This window comes from Mangifera indica, chromosome 16 (assembly GCF_011075055.1).
Source record: "Mangifera indica cultivar Alphonso chromosome 16, CATAS_Mindica_2.1, whole genome shotgun sequence".
In the NCBI taxonomy this organism is placed as follows: Eukaryota; Viridiplantae; Streptophyta; class Magnoliopsida; order Sapindales; family Anacardiaceae; genus Mangifera; species Mangifera indica.
In genome coordinates this window covers 4835504-4851368 of record NC_058152.1, presented here as the reverse complement: position 1 = coordinate 4851368, position 15865 = coordinate 4835504, and the positions used below count along the sequence as shown (strand labels likewise).

Below are 15865 nucleotides of genomic sequence, written 5' to 3'. Positions count from 1 at the left end.
TGACCGATTTAATCAATCGATTGAACCAATCAATTCAATCAATCAATTGAACCGACTAATTCAATCTAAACCTTATAATTGAATAAACACTCATGAAACGTAGAATTAATACTTTATAACAAGATATAATTATTCAATTAATTAATATGAGTGTCATTTATCAAATATTCCTAAATTTACCACTATAAATAATTAGTACAATTTTAAAGTTGTTTATTCATAATGATTTTGACTAGAATTGATCAATAATTACATAAAAATCGAACCAAATTATACATTGGTTTATGATTAAACCAATCAAATCAACTAGTTGGATTTGGTTTTCCAAACACTGACCTTTTTGCTTTATAAATAGGTCAAAAGACTTATTCCCACCCAAGATTTAGTGCAAAGACAACCTTACACCTCATGGGATTTTAAAAATCAAAATATTGATCAGTCATGGAAAATTATGTTAAAACTCGCTATTACCAATAAGGGTAAAATAGTTATTAAATAATAATATTTAATAAATTAAAATTTCATCTTATTCTCGCCCTTAGTTTATAAGACTAACCCCCCCACCAAAAAGTTTGAAAAACTACTTTTTTACCCCTAGGTTTCATTCATTCCCTTCCTTTTTTGATGACATTCTCTAACCAATCTCCCATCTGTTGGTGCTCCCTCCCGTAGTTTGGACGAAGACGCGACCACCATTCTTTGGCCATGAATGCGACTGATCATTATGCGTCGTTTTGATCTGGTGTGCAACAAATGTGTTTGTAGTTGTGTCTTCGTCACATTCATGGCAAGAGAATAGGTCTTCGTCAACGGTTAGACAAGTCCATTGGTTGGGTCGGCTTCGGCTCAGCCCATGGGTCAGGCTTGGTTAGGCGATAGAATTTTTAAGGCTTCAGACTTAACCCTATATATAGGGTCGGGTTGGGCCAAGCCTTAATCACGCTGGTTGATGAGCCGACCTATTTAAACAAATTTTTAAAAAATTAATTAAAAATTTTAACACAAATTATTTTTTAATTATTAAAACCGAAGACAGTACCTCGAATATTTTATTTATACTCTCTTACTTGTAGCAAAAGAATACCATGATTATATGATGAAGAATATTATAACATAATACAAATAAATTAATTTGTATACTGTATAATTACAAACATAAATAAAATATATATACTATATTATTTATCTAAATGGACTAAATTTATTTGACATTGGATCTATTTGTAATATTTTGTAATGGTAAAATTAAAATGAAAATAAAATTATAAACACAGAGAATCATTATTTGTGAATTTAGATAAAATCTGAAAGAGTGTTGATGAGAGAAAATAAGAATAAAAATATAATGAAAAAATTAAAATTGGAAGATTTGTTTTAAAAAAAAAAAAAGGAAATGGAGAAGAATTGAATTGTTTATATAAAAGAAAAAAAATAAAAGATAAAACAACTTCTCCTTGCTATAGAAGCCAACTGTCATTTAATTTTATATTTTTTTAATTTTTCAACAGTGATAGGACAAGCTGGCTCGACCAATGGGTATAATATTTAGGTCTATAGCCTGGTTGGGAAAGCCTATTGGTTGGGTTCGATACTCTATATTACCAAATTGGGGCATTTCTAGTCAGGTCTTAATTCTGAGTTTCAGACTATACCACTATTCGTTTAACCTAATTGACGTGTCTATCAATGGTTGTCTAGATCTGAAGCTAAATCAATAAAAAATGTGACAAATTATCATCGTTTGGAGCCAATTTGATGAAGCTCTTTGTTGTCGACCTTCTTTTGGCATTGTTGGTGGCAACATAGGAAGACACAAAAGGCCAATTGACGTCGAAATTGATTGGCCGCCATTGTTGCTATCTTTGTTGTTGGAACTTGCAACAAACTCTAAGGATTTTAGGAAGAAAAAAAATACTTTTTTAAAATTGAGATTAAGATAAAATATGAATTTTTAAAATTTATGAAAGAAAATAAGATTAAATTATATATTTTTTAATAATATTAATAAAATAATAACTTTATTATTAATTTTTTTATAATTAAATATTTATATTTTTAAAATGAACAATATTATGCGTACTCACTTTGGGTACACAAATATATATACACTCATATGTGTCATCATATGATTGATTATTGTTTTATTCTTAATTCAAAATCATCAAATTATATGATAACATATATAAATATGTATATATTTATATATCTAAAATAGATATACATAGTTTTATTGATTTAAAATCTGGTCAACAGACTTTGGTATTAAAACTTGAGCCGGTATTTGGCGTATTAAATATGAACGAAGTTAAGTAGGGACGTGTTTTTCCCACAATATAATATTTTATTTGTTTATGAATAAATAATAAAGTAAGATCATGAGCGCACGTGTGATGTCACATGCTGTTAAAGGATTGTAGGAGCGTTCCTAAGTCAGCAAAAGGATGCGAGTTGTTGCGGCGAGGATAAGCATTCCCATTTTCTTTCATTTAATTATTTAAGCCGACTCTACGTTGTATAATTTTTGACAATTGGAATTTGGTGCATGTGACCAATTAAATTTAGGCCAAAGGAAATAGTCCCATTAAAGTATATTATTTTTTTAAGTTTTTCTCTTTTATTTTTTAAAATCTTAAATATCTACCTATAAGTGATTAAAGTTAACAAAATTTTAATCTCTTAAAATTTTATCTTTTTTTTACTCTTTAAATCTTAAAAAATAAGAATTTTTTCCTTTATATTATGTTTTGAAAAGTAGTAATTTCTCCCCTGAATATCTCTTTTCTCTTTCTCTGGTAGTCATTCGCTCATCATCTTTTTCTCCAACCAATAGTCCTAAACCCAATGAGAAGATGAAGATGGGAGTGTTTTTTGACGTCAATCGATGTCGCTCAAACTTCTAAATAAGAGAAGCTTGATTACAGGAGATGTTGAAAGATATTCGTGGTTGGCGATGACACCGAAAATTTGAAAACTAAACCCTGGAGGAGAAATGTCATTTTTTCAAATTTCACTTAAGGAAAAACTTTTAGTTTTTAAGATTTAGGGAAGAAAAAAAAGATTTAATTTTAGTTTATTTTTAATATTATAGATAAAAATAATTTTACCTCTAAATTGTTAACTTTAATCACTCATAGGTAGGTGTTTAATATGTTAAAAAATAAAAATAAAAAGAGAAAATAACATATTTTGGGTGGGAATAAAACATTTGGCCTTAAATTTGCAAAAGAATTTGAAAGAGTGACAATACTTTCTGTTCTGGGGGCTTGACTGACCTTGGAAAGCTTCAAAAAAATTTAAAAAAATTACAAACCTTTTATTTATTGATAAATTGAGAAATAAATAATAATAAAAATTATCATAAAATGTTTATAGAGGAGGAAATTCAAACCCCAAATTTTGACAATTTAAATACTTTATGCTTTTTGGGTTAATGAGAAACTGACATCAATTTAGTTGTGTAGTTGACCAAAATACGTAAAAGAAATTTTGATAATTTAAACACTTTATGCTTTTTGGGTTAATGAAAAACTGGCATCAATTTAGTAGTGTAGTTGACCAAATTACAGAAAAGAGTTTAATGTGGTTTTTTGCTTTGATAATGTTTTATTATAAAAATAAAAGATTATTTTAAAGATAAATTATTTAAAAAATTATTAGATATAAATTATTTTTATATTTGATAAAAATTGATAGATATAAATAATTATTGTGTTTGATTATAAGTAATAAAATAATATTAAGATATTGTTTTACTTAAATATCTTTAAATATGATTATTTTATAATATTTTTTATAAATAAGGATATAATGGTAATAAAATCAAAATTACTTTGATAATATTTTAATGTCTAAGGTGAAAATGATATTAAAATTATCCATATCACTATTAGTAATATAAGATTATCAAAATTTTTTATTATTTATCAACCAAACAAAGTAATGTAAGTAATAAAAATTAAATTAATAGAGTAATTTTTTAATTACCTCCTAAACCAAACACAACCTAATAGTTTATTAATTTAGATATATTAATTTAATATCTCGACTAGAATTTGAAAATAAATAATCTTAATTTCAACCCATTTTACGATTTCTTTATATGTTCGTTCTTTATAAATGTATTACCATATCATTCCATTCAAACATCAAAATGTTTATGTATTCAGTTTTATTTATATAATACAAGCACCTTTTACACATATTTTCATAAGATGCTTGTCATACTCATATTTGATTCAGCGATTATTTTGCATGCTCATTTATGGAATAGGGTTAAGGGATTGGTTTGTCACCTCTCAATATCAATGTTGTCGTCATGTGAGTTCAAGTTTGCATGTTGTACGTTCTCTCTAGGACATGACATGATAAGTCCATCATGTGAGTTTTATTTTTTGAACGTTGGAGAGGGGACAAGCCTCTTCTTGTGGGTAATTTGTTGTTGTCTCTAAGAGACAAGTGGAGTAACAATGTGAGAGGCTTGGGACCTCAGGCTGGTTGAATTTTATGGGGGGATTGGCGCCCCAAATTATGCTACTAGAGTAGGACTGTCTAATCATTGAAGCAACATTAGACAAAATTACTACCATTCAAGGGTCATGGGCTATACCTCCGATGGTTGGAGTTAAGGGTGGACCAAACCGAACTGATTTAGGCTTGAAAATCAATTCAACTCAATTTGATTTGACTCAAATTTATTTACTTCAAATATAAACCGAGTTTAAGTTAAGAGGTTTAACTTGTTTTAAAATTGAGCTGAACTCGAATTATAGAAAGTTTGACTCGCGAGCTAAATAGATAATTTGATTCGATTCGAACTTAACTTATGACTCAATTTAAATTATATTAAATAATTATTAAACGACATTATTTTATCAATGAGTAACAAATTTAAACTACGAATTTGAATCATAAATTTGAATTAAACTCAAACTGAACTGTTTGATTGTTGGTGGTAGTTAACCTAGTCCTTCTTCCACGATGAGCCATTGGGAAGAAGGTTTTTGTGACAAAAAAAATTGAAAAAGAATGATGTTTTCTATTGTAAAATAGAAAAACTCTGTTTGATCCCTTCTTCTAGTGTATAATTGTTAGTGATGAGATTAGACAACAATGTTAAAGCAATAAAACATGAAAAATAAGATAATTATATATAAGATATTAAAATAAAATAAGATAATATATTAATATTATTTTATTGTCTTCAATTCAATATAATAATTATTTATACTTATCTATTTTATTAAATTTTAATAATTTATGACTAATAATCTTATTGAAAAAGCTCACTTTATGAAAAAATAAAAAATAATCCTAAACTAATTACATAAAAAGAGTCAAAAATTCAGAACAGGAACAAGTCAATGGGAGGGAAAATAATTGTGCAAGTTCCAGTGGGTAGATAGAAATAAAATACGCCTTAAACCAGGCAAATGGGTAACCTTATAAACGGCGTAGGCCTGTCATGAAAGAAACTGACTGTTGTTGCTTTTACTTTAGTTTTAATCAGAGTGAAGCGCTTTCACCGGTTGGCTTCATTTTTAACTGTTTTTTTCACTGTAAATTGGATAATTACATGCACTCTGCTCCTCAACTTTAGATTTGTTATTTGCTTTTCCCTTTCTTTTTTCTTTTGATTTGACGGTCAATCAGACTCATACCAGTTGATCTGATCAGTCCGGAAGTTTCATTTTCACTTTTACATTCAAAATAAAAATAAAAATAAAAAGGCCAAACAACTATTTCCCACCCGAGTTTTGGTGTACAAAAATATATATAGTTTAAAAATTTGAATATTCATCTAAAATTTACTTTATTTTCACATTCTCACAAATTTTCTATTATGATTAAAGATAAAACAGTTATATTATTAATAATATTAAAATAATTAAAATTATATCTTATTTTTTAATTTAAAAAATTAATAATTTTTTATAATTAAGTTTTAAAAATTTTATTTTTTCTCTTAAGGTTTGAGAAACAAATATAGCAAATGACAATCTCCTTCTTTGGTATTTCTCTTCTTACGATGCTTTCTCTTAATTGTTCTTTCTCCCATACGATGAAGGACAAAACCTTCATTTGATCGATGAGATGATACATTTGTTGTTTAGATGAGACGATGTTTCATCATTTAAACGATGAAAAATGACGTTTTATCAACTAGATCTAAACAACAAACATCGTCTTTCGTCGTTCTTTCATTTGTATTTGACTATGACGATAAGAGATGAGAGAGATGATGATAGAGATGGTAGCCAAGTTTAGGGTGGAAAAAGATGCTTATCTGCGATGGCTAGAGAAGTAAAAAAAAAACTTAGATTTGAAAAAAAAAATGATTTTTCAAAAATTAAAAACTTTAAACAAAGTGAAGTTATTAATTTTAAAAAAAGAGAAAAATAAATTAAAATTATATTTTTTAATAATATTATTAAAATAACGATTTTATCTTTATATTTAATAATATATTTAATAAAAATTTAAAAATAAATAAATATTTAAATTTTTAAAATTTTATAAATATATATTAATCTTTAAACCAAATCTTAGATGGAAAATAATATTTTAAGTTAAAAAGAAAAAAAGTACTTGTGCACTGTGGCACTTGAATCCCATAAACAGCAACCCCAAAAATTTAATAACAAAAAATAATAATAAAGATGCAGCTCTTTCACGTGTATTATCAGTGTCCTAATCTTTGAATTTCCATTAATTCTTTGAAGAAATTAATTATTTAAATATTAAAAGGATAAAATTTTGTTCAAAGGATTTGTGAGTGAAAACAAAGAGGAGGATTAACGAGATAGGGATGAGGCAATGGCATGGTATGAAAAGTGGAAAGCTGCATGTTGGACAAGTGTGCGATTAAAAATGGCTTTTGTTCAAATAAAAAGACAAAACATGTAAGAAAAAAAAAAAATAAAAATGAAAATATTGTTAAAACCCTAACCAATCGTCTAACTTGCACCACCCCGGATCTTTCGCAACGTTGTTTCAGACAAATTTTCTTCTGCGCAGAGCTAAAAGTCGCACAACCCTCCCTACTTCCCTTTGTTTATTATTATTATTTATCTCTTTACTTTCCCCCGTAAAAACCTCTCTGGTTTTACGCTGCTTGCCTCTGAAACCGCTTATATCTCTTCTCATTGTAACCCAACGTCATTTGTTTCTTTTCTTCTTTCTTTCATGTTGCTCTCTCACTCTAATCTAACTTAACCTCTTTTCACTTCTCGCTCTCTTGCATGCATTGTGCCTTCTTCTTCTTCTTCTTCTTTCTTCACTGCCTTTAAACTTCAAAGATAATAATGACACATAATAGTTAACTCATTAACCACCGAAGCTTCGTGATTATCGCATAGTGTTTGCTGTTTTGAATAAGTAACGTATTTTTTTTTTTTTTCAAAGGTAAGGAGCAGCTTTGCGTTTGATTGTGTGTGGTTTTATGGTGTGTTTTGTTTTTTAGCTGAGAAAATTTTTGTTTTTATTTGGTGGTTTGTTCAGATTTTGGAGAGAGGAAAACTAAGCAAGACTGTGTATGCAAGTATATATACGTATATATATATATAAATATTATATATATACTTGATGGCTCCGGTGACTGACTGGCTTTCGTTTTCACTTTCTCCAATGGAGATGTTGAGGTCATCATCATCTGACTCGCAGTTTTTAAACTATGACGGTTCTTCACCTGCGCCTCACTACTTCATCGATAACTTCTATCCTAATGGTATCTTCATCTTCAAGCTCCTTTATTTTTTGTAACTTTGAATTTTTTTTCTCTTTCTATACATTATTTTTTGTTCTAAATCTTCATGGTGATTAATACTTGGTCGTTTACTTCTCCATCAGTCCTTTTTCATAGCTTATGTTAGAGCTGCCTCCTCAAATCTAGCTCTAAAAGAAATCTTAGAATATCCACAGTCAAAAACCAGTTTTTTTTCTCTTTCAAATCATTTTTTTTTTTTCATTTGTAAAAGTTGAAGTACTCTTTAACTAGTCCTGAAGTAGAAAACTAGTACTAGTTATTTTTCTGCCTTTTCATACAATTTCTCGGCAACTAAACAGACACGTTGATGGTGAACATTTGTAGCTTGATTATTTTTCTGCCTTGTGCTTCATTACAATCATTCTTTCGACAATTTTTTGCAGGGTGGGCAACCCCCAAATCTCAAGTGTTATTTTCTGAGAGTAATAACGGTGAAGTTAAAGAATTTGTACCAACAGGCATGGTGGATTCAACTCTTTTACCAACCTATAATATCCACCCGCAATCCCACACTCACCCAGTACCAAAACTGGAGGACTTTCTTGGCGATTCTTCGTCAATAGTTCACAGCCAAACTGAAACCCAGGACTCGTCCTTGACTCACATCTACGATCATAGCTCGGCCTCTGCTTTTTTCAACGATCATCAAGATCTCAAAGTAATTACTGGGTTTCAAGCCTTTTCGGCTAACTCGGGATCAGAAGTTGATGACTCAACTTCTATGGGTAGAACCACGACTCAGCTTGCTGGTGCCCAGTTCATGACTCACTCTATTGAGTCCGCTGGGAGCGAGTTGGGCTTCAGTAATTGTCCTTCTAATGGCGGTTTATCCCTCGGGGTTGAAAGTAATAATAAAAATAATAGTACTAAAACCAATATCAAGAACTGCTCCAATGAGAAAGCGGTTGTTTCGATTGATTCTGATTCAACCAGAAAGGTAGCTGATACTTTTGGTCAAAGGACTTCGATTTACAGAGGAGTCACTCGGTAAACTAGAAACTAAACATTATTTTTATCATGTAATTCATTAGTTCTTGGGTTTTTTAACCCTGAAACATTATTGGGTTATTAGTTTTGATATTTATTTACATCAAAACTATATTTAGAATAATCACATTTCTCAAGTTGATTTTTTTTCTTTTGTGGGTTTGGTTCAGGCACAGGTGGACTGGCAGATACGAAGCGCATCTTTGGGATAACAGCTGTAGAAGAGAAGGTCAGGCGAGAAAAGGGCGTCAAGGTACTTATTTTTCTGAGTTTCTCTTTCCCTTTTGGTTGGGTTTAAAAATATTGTATTTGAAGTATGTAAGGCGTATGTAGAAATGTGTGTTATATACAGATATTTGTCGGATACACTGAGCTTGAAAGGAAATTTAATGAGGATTTTCTGAGACTCATTTACTTGGATCATAAGTATTTTATGATGAATTTTTTTGGTAATGGCATATTTACTTGTACTTTTCATAATATTTTCTATACATCTAGGTATTTTTTTTATATATATATTGTGATTGATTTGATCAGTATGTGCCGCCATTTGTTCATTGTCTTCTCCCAACTGGGCCCTCTAAACATTACAGAAGGTTTTTGGTTGACACGACTCTCCACACCGCACACAAACCAATGACTCTGGACTCTGAATAATAAGTCTCATCTCTCTACTGAGTTGAAGCTTTAACTTTTGCTTTTGCTTTCGCTTTCAGACCCCTCAGAAGCACTAGGTTTGACCGGAGCACCCACTCTGAAATATCTTCAGAACTTCTGGTTTTAATTTGATCAAACACTGTTAAACATTTTTTTTAATTGCCATAGTGAAACAGTTGATTTGAATGTGTTTCTACTTGTTGCCTTAACTCATACTTTGGTTATTATTATGATGAAACATTGTTATCCCCTTAAAGCAGGTGAGGTGTAATTAATGTTTATGAATGAGTAAAGTTTAATGATGGGGAACCATGTTCACGGTTTACTTCTTGCTCCTAAAGAAATTTCATATGGTCAAACTATTCTTGAGAATGATAATATGATATTGCATTGTCTATATTCTGCACTTACTTGGGCTGTCACATGCTATTCACTTCGGTTTTTCCTTTATTTTGGTTTGGCCTTGCTTAGAAAAAATTTCCAGGCGGAAATTTTTTACCAGCCTATCGTCTAATGTTGATTTCCTTTCTATGCTTTTTTCTGCTTGAAATGTGGAATTGTGGGTATCTTGCTGACACTCAACATGTTTTTCTGACCTGCAGTGTACCTGGGTAAGATACCTTTTTCTTCTCCTGCTTTTGGGCATTTTTTAGAGGAGTTTCATCGAGATTGGTTTAATCTAATTGCGTTTATAATTAAAATTTGTAATTCATTAGGTGGATATGACATGGAAGATAAGGCAGCCAGGGCATATGATTTGGCAGCTCTGAAATATTGGGGTCCTACAGCAACCACCAACTTTCCCGTAATTATATATGCATTGTTTTTTTATAATTAAAATTGTGTACAACTTATTGAGGCTATGGCTTTTGCATGAGAACGTATGTAGTTTCGAACATAAACTTACCTAGTGAACTTGGCGTTTGTCTCTGCAGGTATCAAATTACGTGAAAGAGTTGGAGGAGATGAAAAATGTGACCAAGCAGGAATTCATTGCCTCTTTAAGGAGGTATGAAAAGCCCTCCCTAAATTGTTCCACTTTGATCTCATTTGCAGTTTGTTAAGTATTTTTTTTCCTGCAAATTGATAGGAAGAGCAGCGGTTTTTCTAGGGGAGCCTCCATATACAGGGGTGTTACAAGGTTTGTACAGTTTTCTCATTTCAGTTGAATTGTTAATTTATTTCATTTTATATTATGCAAATTTCGTTTTAATAAACTTAATGCAATATGAACAAATCCGTGTTGAAGTATAGTTGTATTTCAATATTCTGCAGGCACCATCAGCAGGGTCGTTGGCAAGCAAGGATTGGCCGTGTTGCTGGCAACAAAGACTTGTACCTTGGGACATTTGGTAAAAATTTGTTGCATGAAGCATATGCTGTAGTTCTTTTTCTTCATATGTAAATTAGCAAAAGTAAAAAAATTGACTATTTAATCAATCTTTTTGACATTTCCTAGAGCATAGGGAGCACCGGCTTTACTGGATTGCCATTAGAACTGCTTATTTATCATCCTTCCTACTTCCATTTGAATCTATTGCATGGGATACATATTCATGGGGCCATTTTTAAAAGTAATAATCATCCAATATTGTAAATGGTGGCAGCTACTGAAGAGGAGGCAGCAGAAGCATATGATATAGCAGCTATCAAGTTTCGTGGAGCAAATGCTGTGACCAATTTTGAGATGAGCCGATATGATATTGATGCTATTGTGCAGAGTACTCTTCCGATTGGTAGTTCTTCCAAGCGCACGAAGCTCTCACTTGAAACTGAGCACAAACCAACTCGGAACCAAAATCTGCAACTGCAGTGTAGCAGCAGCATAAACGTTGCTCCTCTTCATCCAGCTAATCCAATCCCTTGTGGAATCCCTTTTGATTCACTTTATCAGCAAAACTTCTGCCAAAACTTCCAAACTGCCCACTTCGGCACAGTGAGCTCTCATAGCTCAGCCACACCCCTGGCAACCCCAATAGCCTTCTTGTCCCAACCATCTGAGATCTATTTCTGGTCTAACCCCCAATCTTATTAAGAAGTTTTAACTCCACCATAGATGGAATTCAGCTAACAATAGCAGCAGTTTTTTTAATCCTTCAAGCTGACTGGTGCACTCTGTCTCACCCCATATCTAGCTCGTAACCTTTTGAAGTAGTAGTAGGAAAGAGGGTAGGGTTTATTTGATGCCATGGTTGTAGTAACGCAAGTAGGAAGTTGGCTTCTGTAATCTTGTTACTTATCGTCTTTTTGAACAGGCATCGATTTAGCTGCTATGAAAATTATGAGTACTTTCTTAGATCCTGTGTTGGTTTTGCGGTTCCTGTCTCTGTTGTTCGTATCCTTTATTGAACTCCCACAGGGCTCAGTTTTGAATTTTTTCAATATGTTTTTCTAATATTACATTGAATTTTACAGTGAAATGTTTATGTTAAAATGTTTGTCTTATTTTGAATTTACTTTATTTTTTTAATTATAATTTTGCAGAAGTATTAAGGGCCTTAATGTGAGTTATGAATACAAATGAAAAATGACGCGATTTTAAAGGATATCAAATTATTATAATATAATAAATATATTTTATTATATGGATGGAATGATATAATATATATTATTATTAATTTTTTTAAAAAGAAATAATATTATGGTAAAGGAGTATTTAAAAAATTTTATTACTCGTTTATCGTAATATTATACATGTTATCATGTGATCATGATTTTCATACACAGATTAAATTAATCCACTGTTAAAACAATAAATTACTTAAATAAATATTAAAAACTTGAATATTAATCTTCACAAAACAATTTTACCAACAAGAAAAATTATCGATTGAACTATAAACAAGTGAATTCAAATTGATTCAACATTGATTCATCCCGTTTCAAAACCTCCATCGAGTTTAAGAAATTTTTGGATCGGGCTGACTATTGATTCCTATCAAACTAGTCGGTCAGTTTTTAAAATGAGTATACGTAATATGCTAGACTTTTTTGTGAAAAAGGAACAACTTAATATTTGATTTGAGCTTTGTAACCCTTTAGCAATAACAAGTATACATAAAATTTAGTTATTCCATTACAAGCTGCAAATGACGATCCATTTCGTGGTGATAACTATCACAAGTGTAATCCTGTAAATCACAACCGTCAAAAACAACTTTACTTCTTGACCTTGCCTTTGGCATTATCCCTGCTGGTTTATCCTCACCTCTCAATATCAATGCTACCTGCATTTCCATATTCAAACTGATTTAAGAAGAGATTGATGAATGAATGATTGAGTGAGTGATTTATCATTCATTCATACCTGATCCATGTGTGGACGATTTTTCGACATATGGTGAATGCACATTGAAGCTGCCAACATTACTCGTTTCATTTCTGTAGGATCATATTCTCCTCCCAGCCGCGGATCAGCTAATTCTTTAACATTATCTGAGTCTAGAAGTGGTTTTGCCTACATTTGTTGCTTTTTTGTAAAGATGGAACTGAATAATCAAAACAGAGGTACAACAATTTGGACCATTGATGTGTTTCTTACCCATATCACAAGGCTTTGTCGGGATGAATCAACTGCACGGCGACCTGTTATCAACTCCAGTAATAAGACCCCAAATGCGAATACATCAGTTTTTTCATCAACAATTCCATGCATAAAATACTCCGGAGCCAAATAACTGCGGTCCAATTGAAGATAGTGTTAACCACAATAATCATAATTCTGGGAAAAATAGATGTTAGCAACAATAACAGAGTTTCAGGCACGAACCCAAATGTTCCTTCAATTGGAAAGATAACATGGTGAGGCCAATTATCTGGAAGCCATTTAGCCAGTCCGAAATCAGAAATCTGCTTGATAAGCATAAAATGACAAGGTTGGTTATGCACATTCGAAAACAAAAATTACTAAAAAGGAGTTAGGAATTGGTGGTTGAGAAAATTGACTAACTAACCTGAGCATCAAGGTCATCAGTGAGTAAAATATTCGAGGCTTTGATGTCTCTGTGAATGATACGCCTATGACAGTCGTGATGGAGATACTTCAGTCCATCTGCCACCCCTAATGCTATCTTAAACCTTATCTTCCATTCTATACACTGAGCAGAAGATCCTGAAATCACAAAATTTTACCTTTTGTTTCCATAACTGAAAGCTATAGTAGCAGTTAAGTAAACAGCATGTGGTTTATATATTAATACTACCAAAAAGCACTGAAGCCAAGCTGCCCTTTGGTAGATATTGAAGAACAAGGTGTAGACCATTCTCAACGCTGAAACCAATCAATCGAGCTGCATTTTCGTGGTGTATATGTGCAATAATCCCAAGCTCTGCCAAGAAATCACTCACTCTATCCTCTTCATCTTTCTCCTTTTTCATTAGCTTCTTTACTGCTACAACTCGTCCATTGGATAAGCACCCTTTGTACACTTCCGCGTGACCCCCTTTCCCAAGTAAGTTTTCTACAAAATCAGTTTAATCAGAACCAACACAAAACCAGATAGAGGCAACGCATATGGTACATAATGATTCAATATAAACAAATTGTCTCCAATATTTGAATGAATCCCCTGCTGCATTCAATAAGAGAACCAGAAAAACTATCTGTATTTGGTAAACTTTACAGACAATCAATTTCCTATTCAATTATTCTAAATTTATTCTAATCAAAAGGGTCCCCTCAAGAAGAAAATTTAATTGCCAATAGCAGAGTAGAGGAAAATTGAATAGGAAGGGTCAAAAGGATTGGAAAAATCCCAGAAAAGCAGAGCTCATATCTTGTTGATGGATGGTCAAGTAACCAATAAAAATTCAGTCATTTAAGAAAAAAAATAACGTGGTCTGTCAAAGAATTGACTTTACCATATGAATAGTCATTTTCTGTTGAATTCATTTTCTAGTAAATTGACAAAAAGTATCAAAATGTTCAAAGCTGAAAATTTTGATATTCTCACCAGGACAGAAATTATCAGTTGCAGCAGCAAGTTCTTCATATTTAAAATAACTCCAAGAAGGTTTAGAAGCCGATAGGGCTTCAACATGAGGACCATTTTGAAGGCGAGCCAATTTCTTCCATAGATTTTTGCCTGAAAGATCATAGTTTGTTAAAATAGGAAGGGTGGAGAACCTCCTGGAAGACTTCTTTTTAATCGACCCGATCATGTTCTTCCACTGCGACGCGTAACTGCCGTCACGGTTAACCGGCGTCGATAGTTGAGGTGATAGCCGAGGCGTTAATTTCTCCGTCGAGCTACAACTGCTGCTACTATTATCCGAATCTCCGCCTACAACAGGAACCTCTAAAACCCCTCTTGGTGAACCCGCTTCTCCATCTTGCATTTCATGTACCGTTTCCATTTCTGTGTTTTCATCTACCATCCCTCCTGTCTCTGCATAAACCAAAAAAAAAAACAAACAATTTAAATGAAAAACAAAAAAAAAAAGGAAACCCATCTTCCAAAGAATCAAACATACCTTGAACAGTCATTACGCAAGAGTTTCTAAGGCTTTAAACTTGCAAAAAGAATTCGGAAATTAAGACCCCAGAAACCTAGAAATTAATTAAAAAGGAAAAAAAAGTAGTCTTGGATAAGAAAGTAGTTTTCTCCTACGTAATTTTGTTCATTTTGAAACGGAGATTGATAGACAAGGTGAGACAAAGAACAAGTCTTTGATTTGGCTTATCCTAAATGGATTACCAAAGCAAGCTAAAACCAGCTTGGAATATATGCTTATATTTATACTTGTCTATCTCTGTAAGTTTATATTTGGTATTTCAACAGAACCCACGGCCGTAGATTTTTTGCGCTCGTGAATTTTGCCGTAACTGACGCTCGAAATGGACTGCCAGCGGCCTTAAAAAGCTCGCTGACGATTGTGAAGGCTAATATGTCTTTTGGAGGGTGTTTTCGGAATTTCACAACTGTTGTCTTTTTATCTTCTTGCTATTACTAATAATAAGCACGTGTTTTTATGACATGTCCGTAAGTCCCGCGCTATGGCTCAAGCCAAGGTCTGGAATTATTGATGGGTTTATTAAGGTAAATTCTTATTTTTGTTTTTATGCTTGTAAGGAAAATCAATGATTTAACTAACATAACAGAAATCAAACAAAACCAAGGATTTCATTTTAAGCAAACCATTTTTTCAATTATTTTGTTCTTTGATAAAAATTCCAATATTTATGAGAATATTTCTTTGAAATCAACATATGTTAGACTAATTATCTCACTAATTCATAGATTAATTAATCAACAACTAATCAGTTTTAATCTATGTCATTATAATTGAATAAATGATCACAATGTTTGTTAACATTTGTCAAATATTCACAAATTTATTACAATAAGATAACATTAGAGTATAAAAAATTTACATAAATTGTATTTGATTATCATGAATTTTTGACTTCAAATTTTATAAGACAAACCCTTATAAATTAGAGGCAAGTATGTACGAAAA

The 15865-nt window shown here is 31.7% G+C and overlaps 2 protein-coding genes across 2 annotated transcripts; one reads left to right on the top strand and one right to left on the bottom strand.

Moving 5' to 3' along the window:
* The first annotated feature begins 7097 nt into the window (after positions 1-7097).
* On the top strand, positions 7098-11708 carry LOC123198811 (AP2-like ethylene-responsive transcription factor AIL6). The gene is made up of 10 exons (XM_044613596.1): positions 7098-7401; positions 7498-7723; positions 8146-8749; positions 8920-9002; positions 10009-10017; positions 10123-10211; positions 10342-10415; positions 10497-10547; positions 10682-10758; positions 11014-11708. Exons 2-10 carry the CDS (start codon positions 7582-7584, stop codon positions 11439-11441), a joined length of 1557 nt encoding a protein of 518 aa, XP_044469531.1. The 5' UTR covers positions 7098-7401; positions 7498-7581; the 3' UTR covers positions 11442-11708.
* Positions 11709-12398: 690 nt separating this feature from the next.
* LOC123198843 (receptor-like cytosolic serine/threonine-protein kinase RBK1) lies at positions 12399-15084 on the bottom strand. Its single transcript, XM_044613635.1, has 8 exons — positions 14879-15084; positions 14359-14793; positions 13609-13866; positions 13360-13517; positions 13176-13255; positions 12948-13083; positions 12714-12863; positions 12399-12633 (listed from the first exon to the last, which is right to left on the bottom strand). The coding sequence occupies exons 1-8, from the start codon at positions 14889-14891 to the stop codon at positions 12475-12477; spliced, it is 1389 nt and encodes a 462-aa protein (XP_044469570.1). The 5' UTR covers positions 14892-15084; the 3' UTR covers positions 12399-12474.
* Between the last annotated feature and the right edge of the window lie 781 nt (positions 15085-15865).